The sequence below is a fragment of the Diadema antillarum genome, unplaced genomic scaffold, assembly GCF_040938485.1.
Source record: "Diadema antillarum isolate AM-2024a unplaced genomic scaffold, OU_Dant_1.0 seq00001010_RagTag, whole genome shotgun sequence".
NCBI classification, from domain to species: Eukaryota; Metazoa; Echinodermata; class Echinoidea; order Diadematoida; family Diadematidae; genus Diadema; species Diadema antillarum.
This window is the reverse complement of record NW_027271846.1, coordinates 849,728-866,730: the sequence shown is the minus strand read 5'-3', so window position 1 is coordinate 866,730 and position 17,003 is coordinate 849,728. Positions and strand designations below refer to the sequence as shown.

At 37.5% G+C, this 17,003-nt stretch overlaps 1 protein-coding gene across 1 annotated transcript in view; it reads right to left on the bottom strand.

Annotated features, from left to right (window-relative positions):
* The window catches only part of LOC139742629 (endothelin-converting enzyme homolog), a 162,977-nt gene that overhangs the window by 63,881 nt on the left and 82,093 nt on the right, over positions 1 to 17,003 (bottom strand). Inside the window, exon 4 of the mRNA XM_071653154.1 lies at positions 347 to 550. Coding sequence (XP_071509255.1) covers positions 347 to 550 — 204 coding nt within the window. The remainder of the gene's footprint in view (positions 1 to 346; positions 551 to 17,003) is intronic.

The following is a 17,003-nucleotide window of genomic DNA, read 5'->3' as shown; positions in this document are numbered from 1 at the left end:
GATAATAATATACAAACCAAAGCAGTCCGGTCTACATCATGGCAAAGCTTAAGGAATTTTTCTTAATGGTAAACTTATAAAGCTTACTTTCTAATGTTCAAATAATCATTAGAATATTCTCTTCACATTCATAAACACCTCCGGAAACTGCTCACTCATTCATCACTGATGCAATTGTCTCACTCTGGCACACATACACCACAAAGTATATCATTGTATTGTTAACCCGTTGAGGATAAGTCCCGAGTATACTCGAGGAAGGTGTCTATGGGAAATGCAAGTTGTAGGAAAAACCAGGCCATCCTCAAATGGTTAATAGAACAGAAACAAATACAAAGGTCCTTACCTAGGACGTTTTTCAAAACGAGCCGATTTTCTTGCCAAAGAAGACCAAATGTGCTCCACCTTGTGTTCCCATCTGGTAATGGATTGTGCTTCGACCACGCCCCACATGAGTACTCATAGAAGTCGTCACAGGGATCTACACTCTTGTCCATAGACATCAATATACTGCTGGCGACAGTCACACAAGCTTCTGTTAGACAGAACTCTGCAGAGAAAAGCGACAAAGAGTACAAAGAAATGTTACTTTGTTCTGCCAGAACCTGGAACTTTTCCAAATGTCTAATTTTAAGGTGGCAGTTGGTACTGACATACATTCTACAACATGCAAGTCATTTTTTTAAATTCACATATCTGTTATTACACTGGTGGATTTCACAGAATTTTTCTTTTTCACACAGCAATTTGCTAAGGACATCTTCATTCATCGCATCATAAAATCAAACATGAAATCTGTGTAGAATCTTCCCTACCATCATATGTGTCACACATCATCATCATCATCATCATCATCATCATCATCATCATCATCATCCTCATCATCATTTAGTCATTTAATACACCTCATAGTGTTGCTGGACATTGCCAAACTGTTGGTGCAAGCTATCAGTATCATTGTCATTATCTATTCTCACTATAATTATTACTGTTTAATACCATTGTCGTTGCTATTTCTTGAATTTTTGAATTTCAAATTGTATTCAAACATACAATCACTTCATGTGAATATTTTCTGGGAAAATCTTTATACAGAAGTAATATACGCAAGCATCCAACATACACGTAAAACATGTGACATGCTCTGGATTAAATCATCTCGATCAGCTACCACTGAGTTCTGTACAAAAACAACAGAAAGAACAGCTGAATGAAAAGACGTGACCATAAACTGAGCTCAGGAGTCCGTATTAAGCTGTTTCCATGGCAACAGAACAAAAAAAAAAGGATCCAACCATCCGCACTTCCTGACTTTACAGAATTTAGCTCCAAATATATCATTTCAACCTTGGAGAACGTACGCACTGCAAAGCTTCTCAAGCTAGGCGGACACGTTTTGCTTCCTGCACATCCTCCTTCAACAACTTAGTTGTTTTCTTTCAGAGTATTGATACACTTGTATTTATAAGTGTAATTAACTTTGATTTAGTTTGCCAAACCAGATGTGACTCATATATACGATGCCAGATATACCCTGTTGTGTCCAGATGTTTGGGGGGTTTCTTATCCTCATAGATAGATACCACTGTCTTGTCACAATATTTATTTTTTTCTATGTGTTTCTTTGGTTTCCAAATAATTTCCCACTCAGTCATATCTACCTTGGTGTCTGTGTGTATGAGAGATAGAGAGAGGGTGTGTGAGTGTGTAAAAATGTTTCAGGAAAAAAAAAATGCAGTTACCCTCTTAAAATCCTGAATTTTTCCATAATGATTGCGATGTGATTTTCACAATTTGATAATTCGACGAATGATTAAATGAGTGAGTTTACAAGTGAATCTCAAAGATTTCAGTTGTTGCGGTTGGGTTTTTTTATTAGCTTTTCACCTCCTTCTGCAGGGGACATGTTCTTTGCAATGTTTTACAAGCTTTGGTCATATTTGGCCATTGGAAGACATTGCCATGATTTACTTCTTTCTTTTAATTTTCAATATGCGACAACAATTTTTTTGATTTTATGATCTTGATCTCTGGGTTAGAAAGGAAACATTTATAAAGGCAATACTTTTAATTTGTGAATAATTAGGTATGAAATAGGAAATCAGAGTTCAAGCTTTAACCGGAGTTTTAATAAGTAATAATAAATGTCACTCCTGGTTAGCCTTTAATCTTGCAATCCAACATACCTCCTCTGACATGAATTATGTCAACCTCAAACAAACACTTAAACCAGTATGCACAAGTTGTTTCTTTATTTACTTAAGCCCCTAGACTCTCGCATCTCATGAATCATATCAGATTCATCTGAATGTTTTATCCCAATGAATCCATATTTTCTCAAATGGTTTTGTTCTTCCAAATGTATCTTGTTCCAATGACTGACATATTATGCAAATGGTTTTGTTCTTTCAATTCCACATGTATCTTATTCCAATGATTGACATATTCATGCAATTCTGCACTTTCAGTGCAACAAACTGCATCTTGGATTCTATAGGATCTGCAATTAAGGCAATCTAGTGTGAGATCAATGAAAAGTCTTAAGCAGGTTTCCTTAGCGATGGAAAGTAATTCCTTGCTATGTTAAGTGATGAGCTTTACCCAAAAGCCTATGAAGAGACTGCATCAAATTTTGGGTTTCAGTGCTGCCATGTTTGCATTACATGTATGTAGATTTGGTACAGGTAATGATGCCACGAACTTACACATCTCAACCATTGCCTGGTAAAAGAAAAAAAGGATTTACAAAAAAAAGAAGGATCTAAAAATATAAAAACTCTGGGGATTGAACATTTGGCATACAACATTTTCCCCTCTATAAAGCTGATGCATGAAATAATTTGTTTCTTTTCTTCTTCCTGTCAAAAAAATACGAAAGTTGGTGACAATTAAATCATATGTTCCTGGGAATTCTCTTAGGCTGTTATATTATGACAGCCTAAAGGAAAAAATATCAGATTGATGAGCATGGAACATATACAATACATGTATGTCACTACTGCCAGAAAATATAAAATATATATACAGAAATTCCACGTCTGCATTGTATGAGGCATTTAATTCTGATGAAATGTCTACCCTTTGGTTTGCCTCAATTGACTTTGCTCGTTAAAATCTCACTTGAACATGGTGTAAAATCGCATGTATGTTCCAGTAAAAGATGGGAACGCAAGGCTTCTCATTAATATAATATACATTGTGGCTGTATGTGACCCCCCCCCCCCCCCACATCAAAAGGATCTGAAAGTTGCTGACGGCTGAGCTGAGAAAATCAAGTTTGAAGTCAGATCATCGAAATTGGTCAAAACCATCAAAGTTCTGTTTTTGGCATAATTTTGTATTCTAATGTTTCATCTATCATCTACTGAAATCTCAAAGCTAAATGATCAAAGGAAAGGCAGGAAATTAGCAATTTTCTGGGCAATGATTTTTCAACTTCCAAAGGAAGAGAAACATGTCCAAATTTGGATTTAGCACCACAGGTAGACTCCGCCCCTAGCAATGAGAAAGTGATCTTATTGGCCACTTCGTGGCATCCTGGTAACTGATTGGTCATGTGTAGACCGCGGGTGCTAAGCTTGAATGAACATTGCAGAGGTTGCAAGAAGCACACCTTTTATTGTCAAGAGGTGAAAACTGTCGTACCTCCCCTTGATCATGATTGCGTCGGAAGGAAAACTTTGAAGGCAGTTTTCTCAAAATGCTGATTTCCAAGACCAGGTGACATGCTCTCATAAAATCATCAATATCTCCGCAACCGAGTACTTTTGAGAGTCGTGTTATATATGAAATTTTAGCGGAAAAGTAAGGGAAAAATGTCATGCCATTTCCCCCGACTTTTGGATCCTGTTGTTGTAATGGGTCCCATAAATAACAGTGGGATTCACACGTAGGCGAATAAGTGGGATACAAATCTCGAGATTGCATTGCAATCGAAATCTGAAGAGAAAAAAAAAAACTTATGATACCTGAATTTTTGAGTGAGGACACATTGAATATTCAAAATAAAAAATGCAAAAGTAGGAATATTACTCATAACAGAAATCAAGGCCTACAAACTAGATTGTTATACATAAAGCAGGATGTGAAACACACAATTCAAACTCGAACAAAATGACAGGATAACACGTTTGAAACCAAACCCTAGACATGTAAATCCATACAAATCAGTCATTCTACTCAATATACTCTTTCATTATTATTTATTTTACAGTATTTATTTCATCATCGTCTAGCTCGTCATATAGGATATCTCCCAAGATGCAACAGGAGTTGGCTTTATTAACTCTTACCCGCAATCCCTGGGAGAGCTGTCATAGAACCATAGCACACCATGTCAGGATTAGAACCTCGGTGTAGAGTGTGGTACACAAAGTGAGTCTCAGGATCAGTGTATAATTCTCCAATGAGAAAAACACAGCACATTCCCATTATAACAAACACAGTAATTAAAAAAAAAAATGTAACAACAGAGAAAGAATCCGGGTACCAACACTACAATTCATATATCTGTACACATACCTGCCAACCCTGAGACTTAATAAATCTGAACAAACAAAGAAAAATTATCTAAAAATCTGAACTTTCATAAATTTCATATACTTTACTATAAACAGATATTTCGAAAAAATCAGAACACACCGAAGTTAATGTGTTTTCTTTCAGTGAAAAATCTGAATATTCAGATTAAAACTGAACAGTTGGCAGGTACGCTTTTCTTTTCATTTGGTTATAATGAAAATTTGATATCTGGTGTAAGAAAACTGCCAGTCCTGATAAAAAAAGACAAAAGATTCAATGGCCTTCCAGATGGAATGAAGCACATTGCTATACTTGAGTAGGCTTACTATTAAATCTACAACCAGGTTAAGGGTGGATGTATTACTGACTGAGTAATGAAAAACTTTGGCGTGTTCAAGAAGAGTGTCTTTGGCATACAAAGGGTTCAATTGAAAGGAAAGTGTGATGAGATTCCAAGTGAATTTTATTTCGTAGCATCTTTGTACGACATAGCAATCAGGGATGGAAATAACCGTCATTACCGAGAGGTGTGAGACTATTATTGTACTCTTAGGCCATTTTCATATGGAACTAGAGAAATGTAACTGCAATGCTGAATTTCAATTATGATTACAACTACGATTACATGTATCGTCTGTACACATGTAGGAAGAAGGTTTCACGGATTCCGCAGTTTTGAATTTCAGAGCAAGGAGAGGAGGTGCTGCTTCATTTTGAGTTCCCATTAACTCTTTATGTGCCACGTTCGCACGTCCGACTCAGTCGACGGCGTGCCAACTTCGCATATTCTGCTCAACAAACAAAGCCGCCAAAACCGATCGATAAATCGCTAATCACTGCTAATCCCGCGGCACAATGAAAGCGTTTCTCGTGCTTTTGTTCCTCTCATATACGGCTTGCATTCTATGTGGTGATTGACTATCTTGCGGTGTTCCCAACTAGATTTGCTCGTACATTCTAAGTTTCTGTCACGGTTTTATGTGCAAAAGTCATGCCTTTACCGTAATGTAGCAACTGGTCATTCAAAAGAAATATTGAAAATAGATTTGTCATACAATTTACATCGAAACAAAGCTTGGCATTCCTCGTTAACTTTGCCTACTATTATGCCCATCTTAACAGAAAGTTGTAGAAGTTATACAAATTGGAAAAACAGATTTCTTTCTCAAAGCATGACTACCTTCATGTCTCAGAATAACATGACACACAGGGGGTTTCCATCATGGCACATAAAGAGTTGATCTTGCTATCAAGCAGTATAGTGGCGTGCACTTGACTGCAGTGTGAGCATGTGAGAAGAGTGATTTTTTTTTTCTGCAGAAGTGGCTCCGCTCCCAAAGCACGATTTTGAGGTCAATCTGTATACACTGTTTTGTTCCGTAATTCTGGAGTATTGCCATTGGAAAACACCTCCAGACCGTCATTTGAAATAACAATTAGCATTATGATTCTACTCACCCTCCACGATTCCAGTTTGAATACACACGACCAAAATGTGTCATTTGAATCATGATTCCATTGATGCATCAATAGAATTGTGATTCGAATTATGCACTCTCAGTATGTGTGAAAACAGCCTTATTCATCATCAATTCCCATTTCACTCCCCTCCCCCTTGACAAGTTGCAAAAAGATCTCGAGAATGACATTACCATTTACTGAATTCATTTTTTCCCTTTTTTTTAAACAAACAGACGTACTATCAAGAGTGGTTGTATAATGGAGAGAAAAAGAGCAGTTATCCATGGTCATCTTACAAGGGCATTGGCAGCACTGCAGCCCAAGGCAGCAAGGGTTTTCCTCTTATGCATTCCCCACATTCGAAGAAAGATTTATTGCCCTTTCCTCCACTCCCACTATGGCTACTAGATTTATCGTGTTTATATCATCAACTTCTCCCAAGCAAATAGTCAACTCACATTCTTACCCAAACCCAATGAGTGGTACCAAGCATACAGGCCTAGATATTTTGTCTTAAACTGCTCCATCGATCCACTCTCCACATGTACACATTGTACATAATATTGTATGTTCTTTCTGATTCCTATCAAATCGACTGCACTTTGAAAAGATGCTTTCACGATCCAATAAAACTTTATCATTTTTTTGTGCTTTGTCATGTTCTTTATAGCCATATGTCATCTGAAAAGAGGTGTATGACTCTCTGTATTATCCCACCGAGTCCCTCAAACTATATATTTTTGTGGCTTGCTGTATTTTTTGCAATTAACCGTGACATCAGACATATCTCAGCAATATCAGTTTTTACATTCTATTGCCCCCTTCTGACAAGTAAACCAAATTGTGGGCCAAAATGTTGTTTATTGCCTGCTGGCCAAAGACAGTGGGATTTTGTATATTTTAAAATAAAATAGCAAGCAATGAAACAGAGTTTAAAGGACAAGTTCACCTTCATAAACATAAGGATTGAGAGAATGTAGCAATATTAGTTGAACACATCATTGAAAGTTTGAGGAAAATCAGACAATCCGTTCAAAAGTTATGAATTTTTGAAGTTTTTGTGCAGTACCCGCTGGATGAGAAGACTACTGCAGTGTATGAATAACTTAGATGTCACATGCGTACAACAATATAAGGAAAACATAAAGAGAATTTCACAAAATTCCATCTTTTGAAAAAAGTACACATTCCCCTGACTTGTTATCGACAAATGTTATGGGTAATATTATTCCCCCTGCCTTTAGAAAGAGGCAAGTCAAGTGCTCTTTTATTATGCGAAAAAAGTGAAAATATGTTGAATTTTCTTTTACATTTTCTTTATACTGTTGTACGCATATGACTCACAAGCTGTAGTAGTCTCCTCATCCAGCGGTTCCAACACAAAAATTAAAAAAATTCATAACTTCTGCATCGATTGTCCAATTTTCCTCAAACTTTCACTGATGTGTTCTACTAATATTGTTGCATTTTCTCAATCCTTATGTTTATGAAGGTGAACTTGTCCTTTAATGTGAATCACAAATTGCTTGGCCATAAATACTGTAAAACATGATATATTCGTGGCACGAAATTTTCGCGAATTGGCGCCGACGGCCTTTTTCGTGGCAAGAAATTTTCGCAAATTGCCTCCTGCGTTCAATGCATACAGTGTAGATAAGAAATTTTGCATGCATTTTAATTTCACGAATCTTGGCGCTCGTGAAATTCACGAAATTAAAATACACGCGAACATTTCTCGTTTTACAGTAACTTGCATACACTCGCTACATGCCCAAGCTCTTACAACACATGCAAGTCACAACTTAAAGAGTAGTGCAGAGTTTTTCAAAGTCATGATTTTTCTTCCGTCGAGATGTTTTCATTGCAACCGATTGACAAATTGCCCTACATCGACGTAAATAAGCACTGAATTAGGTGATCCGAGTATCCTCTCGGATCACCTTCTGTATCTGTACTGAATCTTTCTTCTTTCTTTGTTTCTTTCTTTATTTCTCCTCAAAAGTTGTGCAGAGGTTAGCTCAGAAAGTGCATTGCCTCTCAATGTCAAACTTACACCATATATGTATCATGTCGCAAAGACGACAGCGCAAGTAAAATCATAGTGATCAGTCGACCGTGACGTCACTATGACGTCATTATATGAAAACACATTTTCATTCATATCTCATTAATGGAATGGACATTTTCAATGAAATTTACGTCACATATATTTCAAGTCAAGCACATTTTACTCATATTATCAAAATTCATATTTATTATTAAAACGTGCGCGTACGCGCGCGTTGAAATATTTGTATGCTCCAATCGAGCTCAAAATCTTTTTGCACACGTTTCAGACCATTTAGAGCATTTTTTGAAAAATTGAAAAAATTGGACGGACGCGTACGCGCGCGCACATATACGCACGCACAGGTCATATGGAATAGAAATTTCCCGTTTTTTCACATTTATCATATGCCTGAAATGTCAAGGAATATTTCTTCCAAGTTTCAAGTCAATCCGACTCAATATGACGTCATACGGGCCCGTCAAAGTTGAAATTCCGCGCGCGCGTCAATGGCGATATACAATGCAACAATGCCAAAAAACCGCCAATTTTAAATCCGATTTTACTCGTCAGGATGGACGGTGACCTCCCATTTTCTTTACATATTTTGAAAGCTGATGAGTTTTACATATCATTTCATGGGTTGGCGATACTGAAAAAATGATTAAAAGATATCAAATTTCTTAATAAAGTAAAAAAAGTAAATTTTCAAAATGACGTCATCAAATTTCAAGTTCACTCGAGCGTATCTCGCTTATCCTTTGCCAATTTTCACCCAGTTTTCAGTATGTTGTAGCTTATTAAATGTACTTTCATATTTATAATTACAAAAATTTGATTGGATGACGTCATCACCTCGTAAAAATGGATTGAAAGCATCCTTGTAAAATTTGACCAGTTTACGTGTTATCTCTATGGGAGAGCAGTTTTTCTGGAAGTGAAAATTGACATGACTATCTTTTTCGAGCACTAGCTCACTTATGCTTCGGTGAATTTCTCCCAGATTTCGATATGTTGTAGCTGAGACTTTGGGCTATCGTAAAGTGCCCTTCATTTTTTCATACGGTGTCGGAATCACGTCCAAAAACTTGGTTGAAATTAAAGCTTATCTTCGATGTATTTTCATATTAATTTCCTTTTGCAACTTTCTTTGCAATAACTCAAGAAAAACAAGCCCTATCTATCCAATATTTCGCACATGTTTAGTTCATGTTACGTACATCATTTCATAAAGTAACAATTACTTGATCGGACACAATCTTCGGTATGTAAATTAGGGTCAAAGGTCATAAATGGTTCATCCTGTATCTAAGTGAATACATGTCCTATCTCTCCAATATTTTGCACACGCAAAGATCATGTTACAAGAATCATTTCACAAAATAACCACTCTTTGCTCAGATGTCATCTTGTCTGTGCAAAGTGGGGTCAAAAGGTCATATGTACTTCTTTCTGTTTCTTCGTTATGACGTGTTATCTCTATGGGAGGGAATTTTTCTAGATGTGAAAATTGACATGATTGTCTTTATCGAGCACTAGCTCAATTACCCTTCGGTGAATTTTTCTCAGATTTTAATATGTTGTAACTTAGACTTTGCGCTATCGTTACGTGCCCTTTGTTTTTTCATATGATGTCGGGATCATGTTAAAATACTTGGTTGAAATTAAGCTTATCTTCGATGTATTGAGATATTTCTATGTTTCTGCAACTTTCTTTGCAATAACTCAAGAAAAACAGCCCCTATCACCCCCATATTTTGCACATGTTTAGCTCATGTCACGTACATTATTTCGTAAAATGGCAGTTATAGAAATACAAGACAGAATAATTCAAGAAATGAATGATGGTAAAGAAGTTTTGGCAATATTCATGGATCTTTCTAAAGCATTTGATTGTCTTTCTCATGAAATTTTACTTCAAAAATTGCAATATTATGGTGTTCGTGGTGTCTGTCTTAAGTGGTTCAGATCTTATTTATGTGGGCGGAAACAATTCACTGTTTATGATTCTTTCCATTCGTCTTTTAGAAATATCAATACGGGTGTGCCTCAGGGATCCATTCTTGGACCTTTACTGTTTTTGATTTATATAAACGATATTGTCAATTCTTGCCATGAATCTCATTTTATTTTATATGCAGACGACACCTCACTTCTTGCCTCTCATAATGATATCAATGTGTTGATTGAACTTTTAAACAAAAATCTTTATCAAGTACATAATTGGTTTAAGTGCAATATGCTCACTTTGAATATAAGTAAAACACAATGTGTACTTTTTAAACGCGGAGGTGTGCAGTATAATACTGATGATATGATTTTAAAAATTGGTGATATACGTTTGAAATTTTATGAATCTGTAAATTTTTTAGGTGTTGTATTAAACAGTAAGTTGAGTTGGAGCGATCATATTGACTTTGTCTGTACAAAAATTTCTCGTTTTATTGGAATTTTGAATCGACTGAAATATGATTTGCCAAGTTACATTTTGTTCGCTCTTTATAATGCTTATATTTTATCTGTTTTATCTTATTGCAATTCTATTTGGGGAAACACGTATTCTTGCCATACTCAAAGACTTTTTATACTACAAAAGAAAGCAATTCGAATTTGTACAAAGTCAGATTATAGAGCTTCAACATCTAAACTTTTTAAATCATTACACACTCTTAAATTGCAAGATTTGAATAAAATTCAAATATGTTCCTTTATGCAACGTTTCCATGCTAAAACTCTTTCACCTTATTTACAAAATATGTTTTCTGTGAACTCTGATGTACATAATTATTATACAAGATCGTCAAATCATCTTCATCGATGGCGTTTTTTAACCGATAAATCTAAATATTCGTTACGTCATACTGGTCCTGTTTTATGGAATACGTTAGAATTGAGCAAATTCAATACACAGTTTAATAATATGTTCAAAAGGCAGTACAAGAAGTTATTGATTAGTAAGTATTGATTGGATTATTATGTATGGATGCATTGGTCTTTCTTCTATTTGTATGATGGTGTTTAATGTTTTTCTCTTTTTTGTTATGATTAATTTGATTTTTTTTTTTAAGTAATTTTCAAATGATTATAACGCGGAGTATGTGCAACATAACAAGCCTATTCTGGCTTTCTACGCGCATACCATTTTCCGGTCAACCAAACACATAATGTTAATGAGTTTCTGTTTTCTATGTACCTGTGATATCTGTTTTCCCGATGTTTTTTTTTTTTTGTTCTTTTGTCTTTATCATAATCTCGCTTTGTTTTGTTGTCGTTTCCATTGTTTTTAAACTCACTTTTTGTACAATTTGCTCATATTCACATATATTTTGTATATTATATATTGAATCGGAAATAAAGATTGAATTGATTGATTGATAAAATAACAACTACTTGATCGGACAATATCTTGGGTATGTAAATTAGGGTCAAAGGTCACATATGTTTCATCCTGTATCTTGGTGAATACATGTCTTATCTTTCCCATATTTTGCACACGTAAAGATCATGTTACAAGAATCATTTCACAAAATAACCATTCTTTGCTCAGATGCCATCTAGGTTGTGCAAAGTGGGGTCAAAGGTTATATGTACTTGTTGCTGTATCTTCGTTATAGTGTATACAGATTTGGTACCAAAGATGGCAGATATGACGACCTTTTCTAAATGAGAATCCAAACATCACACGGCCAATGTCTCTGAACACAGATGAAACCTGTCATGGTCATGCCTATTGCGATCAGGACTTGAATCATTGATTAAAAAAAAATCGGATCACCTTAATTTGTCAGTGATGACAAATTACAATCTCTAGTTGATCAGTGTTTTAGTAGTAGCCATGATAAAAAATCATGGGCGTACATACTTGAGCAGGATTTGAACCCACGACCTCCTGATCACCGAACAGGCGTCATCTCCACTAGACCACCGAGCTTTCGCCCGAAAGCAAGTGTTGGTTCTAATCCTTAAGCCCCCGTTCCACTATGCCGTTCTCGCTACGATTTGACAATTTTCTCAGGTCGGGAAGGATCGGGTAAAACCTGAGCCGATCTGGACACAGTACGATGTTAGAACGCTCTAAGTACGCTGCAGTTACGACTACCAAGTGCTTGCTACGCTCTTACTACGATGATCGGGAATTAGACATTGCGATCTCTGCCGCTGCCGGTACGCTTTAGAACGATGTAGCTACGCCTGTTAGTGCGATGTTGCCGATGTTATCCGATCAATGCACGCTGTATCTACGCTCTGAACGATCTATACGATCTTATCACGCTGTTACCCCGTTCAGAGAGCTGAAAAGTGCCCGATGTGCCCCGATGTACCCCGATTCGACTGTGGGTCAGCAGTCAGTCAACTTATTAGCATGCAGAACCGAAGAAATATACTGTGGACCTCGAAGATTCATTCTTCTTTTTTTACTTTTGATTTTCAAAGTTGTTGTTGCTTCGTTATTCTCACTACTCTTTCTTCATCAGCGAGCCCGTGCTTCTGTGGCTCCAGTGCCCTGGTTATGACCCACCATTTCCCTCTCCTCTCCCCTCCTCCCCCCCCCCCCCCCCCTTGTCCACCTCGGACTTACTACCTTCTTCACTACTATATCTTTCTATCCTCTCATCAATTTTTTCCTTACAAGAGAGCCGCCATATGTTTGTTAATGTGCGTCCGTATGTGTGCATGTATGTGTGTATTACTCTGTCTGTCTTTTTTTTTTGCTACCGCTTAGGGAAATTTGTTGTTGTTTTTTGCAATTATATATTTTTCTCTATGAGGGGACTGCATTCTAATACTACAAGCTCTGCTTTTTAGCAGTCCCCTCCATTTCCTGTATCTCTTTTACAATGTTATTCTGTTCATCGCATTGTGGTACTGGTTTCATGACGTCTGTGTATATGAGCGTTTCTTTGTATTTTTTTTTAATTTGTTTGTTGAAAGTGAAATAAATCAACTTGAACTTGAACTTTAAGAGCCTCCTCAACTCACGGTTCTTTTGCAGCAATGCATTGTATAAACAAAGACGTGCTGATTTTTCAAAGGATTTTTCTTGATGTCCTTGCTTTTATAGTCCGTCTTCCTCCAGTTGTAGATGATTTCATATTCTTCAAAAATCTGCTATGTCCTCTTCCTCCTCTTTCAGCATCACGTGCAGTCTCTCTTTCTTCGCCTTTTGGGTAGCTGCTTCGCTGCTTTCTTTTCTTCTTTTTCTTCATCTCTTCTTCTTCTTCGAAAATTACAGCTAAATTTACTTCCCGTTCTTGTGCCGATGTTACTACGCTCAGAAAGACCTTGTTACGCTCATCCCGCAGCGTTTATGCCGTCATTACGCTCTCCCCGCTGCGTTTACGCTGTCACTACGCTCTCCCCGCTTGCCGTACGATTAAAAATATGTCAATTTTGATCGGGGAGATCGGGAAGAAATTTTGAACCGGTTCAAAATTTCTTCCCGATCTGAAAAACTGCCCGCTCCAACCCCGACCTCCACACGCTGCTGCTACGATGCTTCCGATCCCCGTACGCTTTTGCCGCTCTCTCCCGATCTGCTAGATCGGGACAGATCGGGGTCCAAATCGTGATAGTGGAACGGGGGCTTTATAGTATGCAGCGGGTACTGCTTTGTTATTCAAATTCATGATTTTCTTGTGATCAGGAGGTCGGGAGGTCGTGGGTTCAAATCCTGCTCGAGTATGTACGCCCATGATTTTTTATCATGGCTACTACTAAAACACTGATCAATTCAGTGCTTATTTACGTCGATGTAGGGCAGTTTGTCAATCAGTTGCAGTGCAGAGTTTACTTCAAAATTTGAGTAGCTGCTTTTTACAGCCATTTATGCAGGCTCTCGATAATGATTTCAAATAGATTATATAACAACATTAAGATGTGATTACAATGAAACTGATATTTTCAAGTTCACTCTAGATGTCTGATTTTGTTCGTAATATGATATGAATTGGCTACATTTGGGGGATACAACATTAATAGCCCTCACTAGATTCGTATTGGTCAAGTCGAAGACAAGAGCAATACTATTCTAGTTCAGGCAATAGAATAACGTGGTATCCCCCTCAAATGTTCCAACACATAGCCCAGCTCACAGCCCAACCCTCCCCCCAAAGCAATTTATATCATAAACAAAAAGTGGTGCAAGTTAAGAAGATAATTTTCTAAGAGAGCATTTAGGGAATTAATATTCATATATTAAACTGCCATACAAGACTGCTGGGGGCCATCATTTGTTTCATCTTAAAACCACTTCCCAAATTGTACTCAGTGGCCAAAGATGGATCCTAATTCTTCAGAGACATATTAAGTGTTTGAGGCAATTGGCGAATCACCCATTATCCATCAGGTACATAAAGATGTACACGTAGTGATGTGAATTTCAGATCATATCCTGTGACAGCGGCAGCGCACTGCGTCTGATATTCCCCCGCCATTTTATCGCTTCTTTTTCCCCCCTCATCATTCTTGTGCGATGAGATGAGCATTGAATCAAATCGATAGCGACAAGAAGCTGAAAATCTCATATATCAGGATGCAGAAGAAAATGAATTCCGTGGTCATTGTAAGGCACCGACACCCGCTTGGGCGATTCGCCACCGAGGATTTGATACCCGGCGCATGAAGCCCAAGGTCGGGTTTGAGAGTGCTGCATTAGTCTTCATCACCCAGGCTCCCCCTTGAAATATTGATTTGTTACACAATCTTATACTTGGCCAGAGTGAGGACATTGGACACACAGACAGACAGACAGACAGACAGACAGACAGACAGACAGAAGCAGAGAGAGAGAGGCAGAGAGAAAAGAGTGGGACAGAATAATAATCTACAATATGTAGCAACATGCTCGCTTCCCATTTTGAAAAGATCAAGAAGCTCATGGCAAGGTTAGCAGGCCCTTTGCCTTTTCATTCATTGTCTATTACATGTAAGTCTAATATTCAAGATGTTGAAAATGCTTAGTTATCATGCTTATAAAAGACAAAGTATCAACAATGTATGTACATATTTATACATGGAAGTATAATTGCAACATAAAAAGGAGCCAGCAGATCTCGTAAACTGAAAGTGAACTACCCATGTCTGAAAGCACGGCTTTCTGTCGCAATTATGAAATGATACAGTGCCCATCACGTACTCAGTACACATGGTGAGAAAATCCCCTCTCACACCCACACACACACACACAACCACATCTCTTAATGACAATACCACCTGTGCTAAATTCTGAATGAATGTCATCAACCAATGTCACGCATCACTGGTGACCACAATCAATCTTTTTTTTTTTTCCATCACGATCATAAATCTCTACTCCCTTGTCATTTTGTTCCGTATCATTACCCATGCTCATGGGATTTTTTTACTTTTTACCCCAGTAAGTCTGAGATACATATTACACTCTGTGCTGATGAGGAGACCATAATACATAGTGCCTTTGTACCTACTTTATCTCCGAAGGGGAAAAATTGCCAAACCAACTGAAGCTACCCAGTTTTTGACTACCGATACAGATTCAGTCCCATCTGAAATTCTAGTAACATTAGGCAATTTGACCATTCCATTCTTAAATTTGTTTTATCTAGTAGTGTACTAATACTCCCAGCAGTGAGCAGAGTGGTCAGTTTTCTGATCAGCAAAGACAAGGCTTCCCCTGTTTGGGAGTCTGATACCCTTTTATACTGCGCACAACTTTAGCTCGCTTCTGAAGCGCGCTTACTTTAGCTCAGGCTACATTGTTTTATACTGCCTTTCTCAACCACCCATTACATGCGAGACCAGACCTATCATCCCCCCGACCCCCATCAGTCTGCTACAAGGTAGCTGTGCTTCCCACAAGTGCAAAAATTCAGTAGCACTATACTAGCAGTATGCATTCTAACTTGGGAATACAATTTTATTCAGTTTCATTGTAGTACGTTATGCACGAAATTCAACCAGTTGTCAGCATATGCTGTACGTACCGCACAGGTCTATACGTTCCACGATTTAATCATCGTTTGCCATCCTCAAAGAGTTCAAGAGTTTTATCGAAGTGACAGCACAGAATATTGTACGTGTATGTGCACGCATTACATATTACACAGCACGCCCGTGGCAACAGTACAGCAGACATTGCAGACATACAAGTAGTAAGTGTTGGCAACCCAGAAGCACCATACAGGCTTTCCCGTCATTGGTCAGTGAATTTAGCCTGAGCTAAAATCGAGATACGTTTATACTGACATTAGCTCAGACCTGAAGCAGACCTCGGCCCCATTTCATAAAAAGTTGATATGATAGCAACTCTTGCTAGAGTGGCAATTGTCATGGTAACAAGAATCCAGCTTCCTGATTTGCTGCTGCTATATGGAAGTTGCCATTCCAGCAAAAGTTGCTATCCTAACATCTTTTATGAAATGGGGCCCTGATCTACTTCCCAGAAAGATCAGAAATTAGCTACCACTTCCAGCACATATCGAATGAGCTAGTTTAAGTCTTACCCAATTATTCCCTCAATGACTGAATGAGTATTAGGGCAGTATGTTACACACATCATACTAGTGCTGAATTGGCTCTGGGGTTGCTATTGCCGATTGCTATTAGAGATTTGGCCACCATAACATAGAAACGTGTCAGTGCACATTTTATAAACATGAGATGGCACTTGTTACACAGCGCTGTAACCTGGAGTATGACAGAACCCTAGAGTACATGTATGGCGTGCCATATCATCATACAAAGGTGATCTGTTGACATGAATTTAACACGACTAGTCAATCAGAAGAAAAAAATTCTAGCTCAAATATCGATAATTTGAAAAAGTAATAAATTAAAAAATAAAAAATCTTCTGTCAAGATATCACCCTTGCACACCAAAAGTCAGTGATATGTGTGCTATTAGATGGTGAAAAGCAAATACAGACATTACATATCTGTACCAAAAAGATAAAACATACAGTTCCTTGTCCAAAATGCAAATAATTTCAGGTCAGAT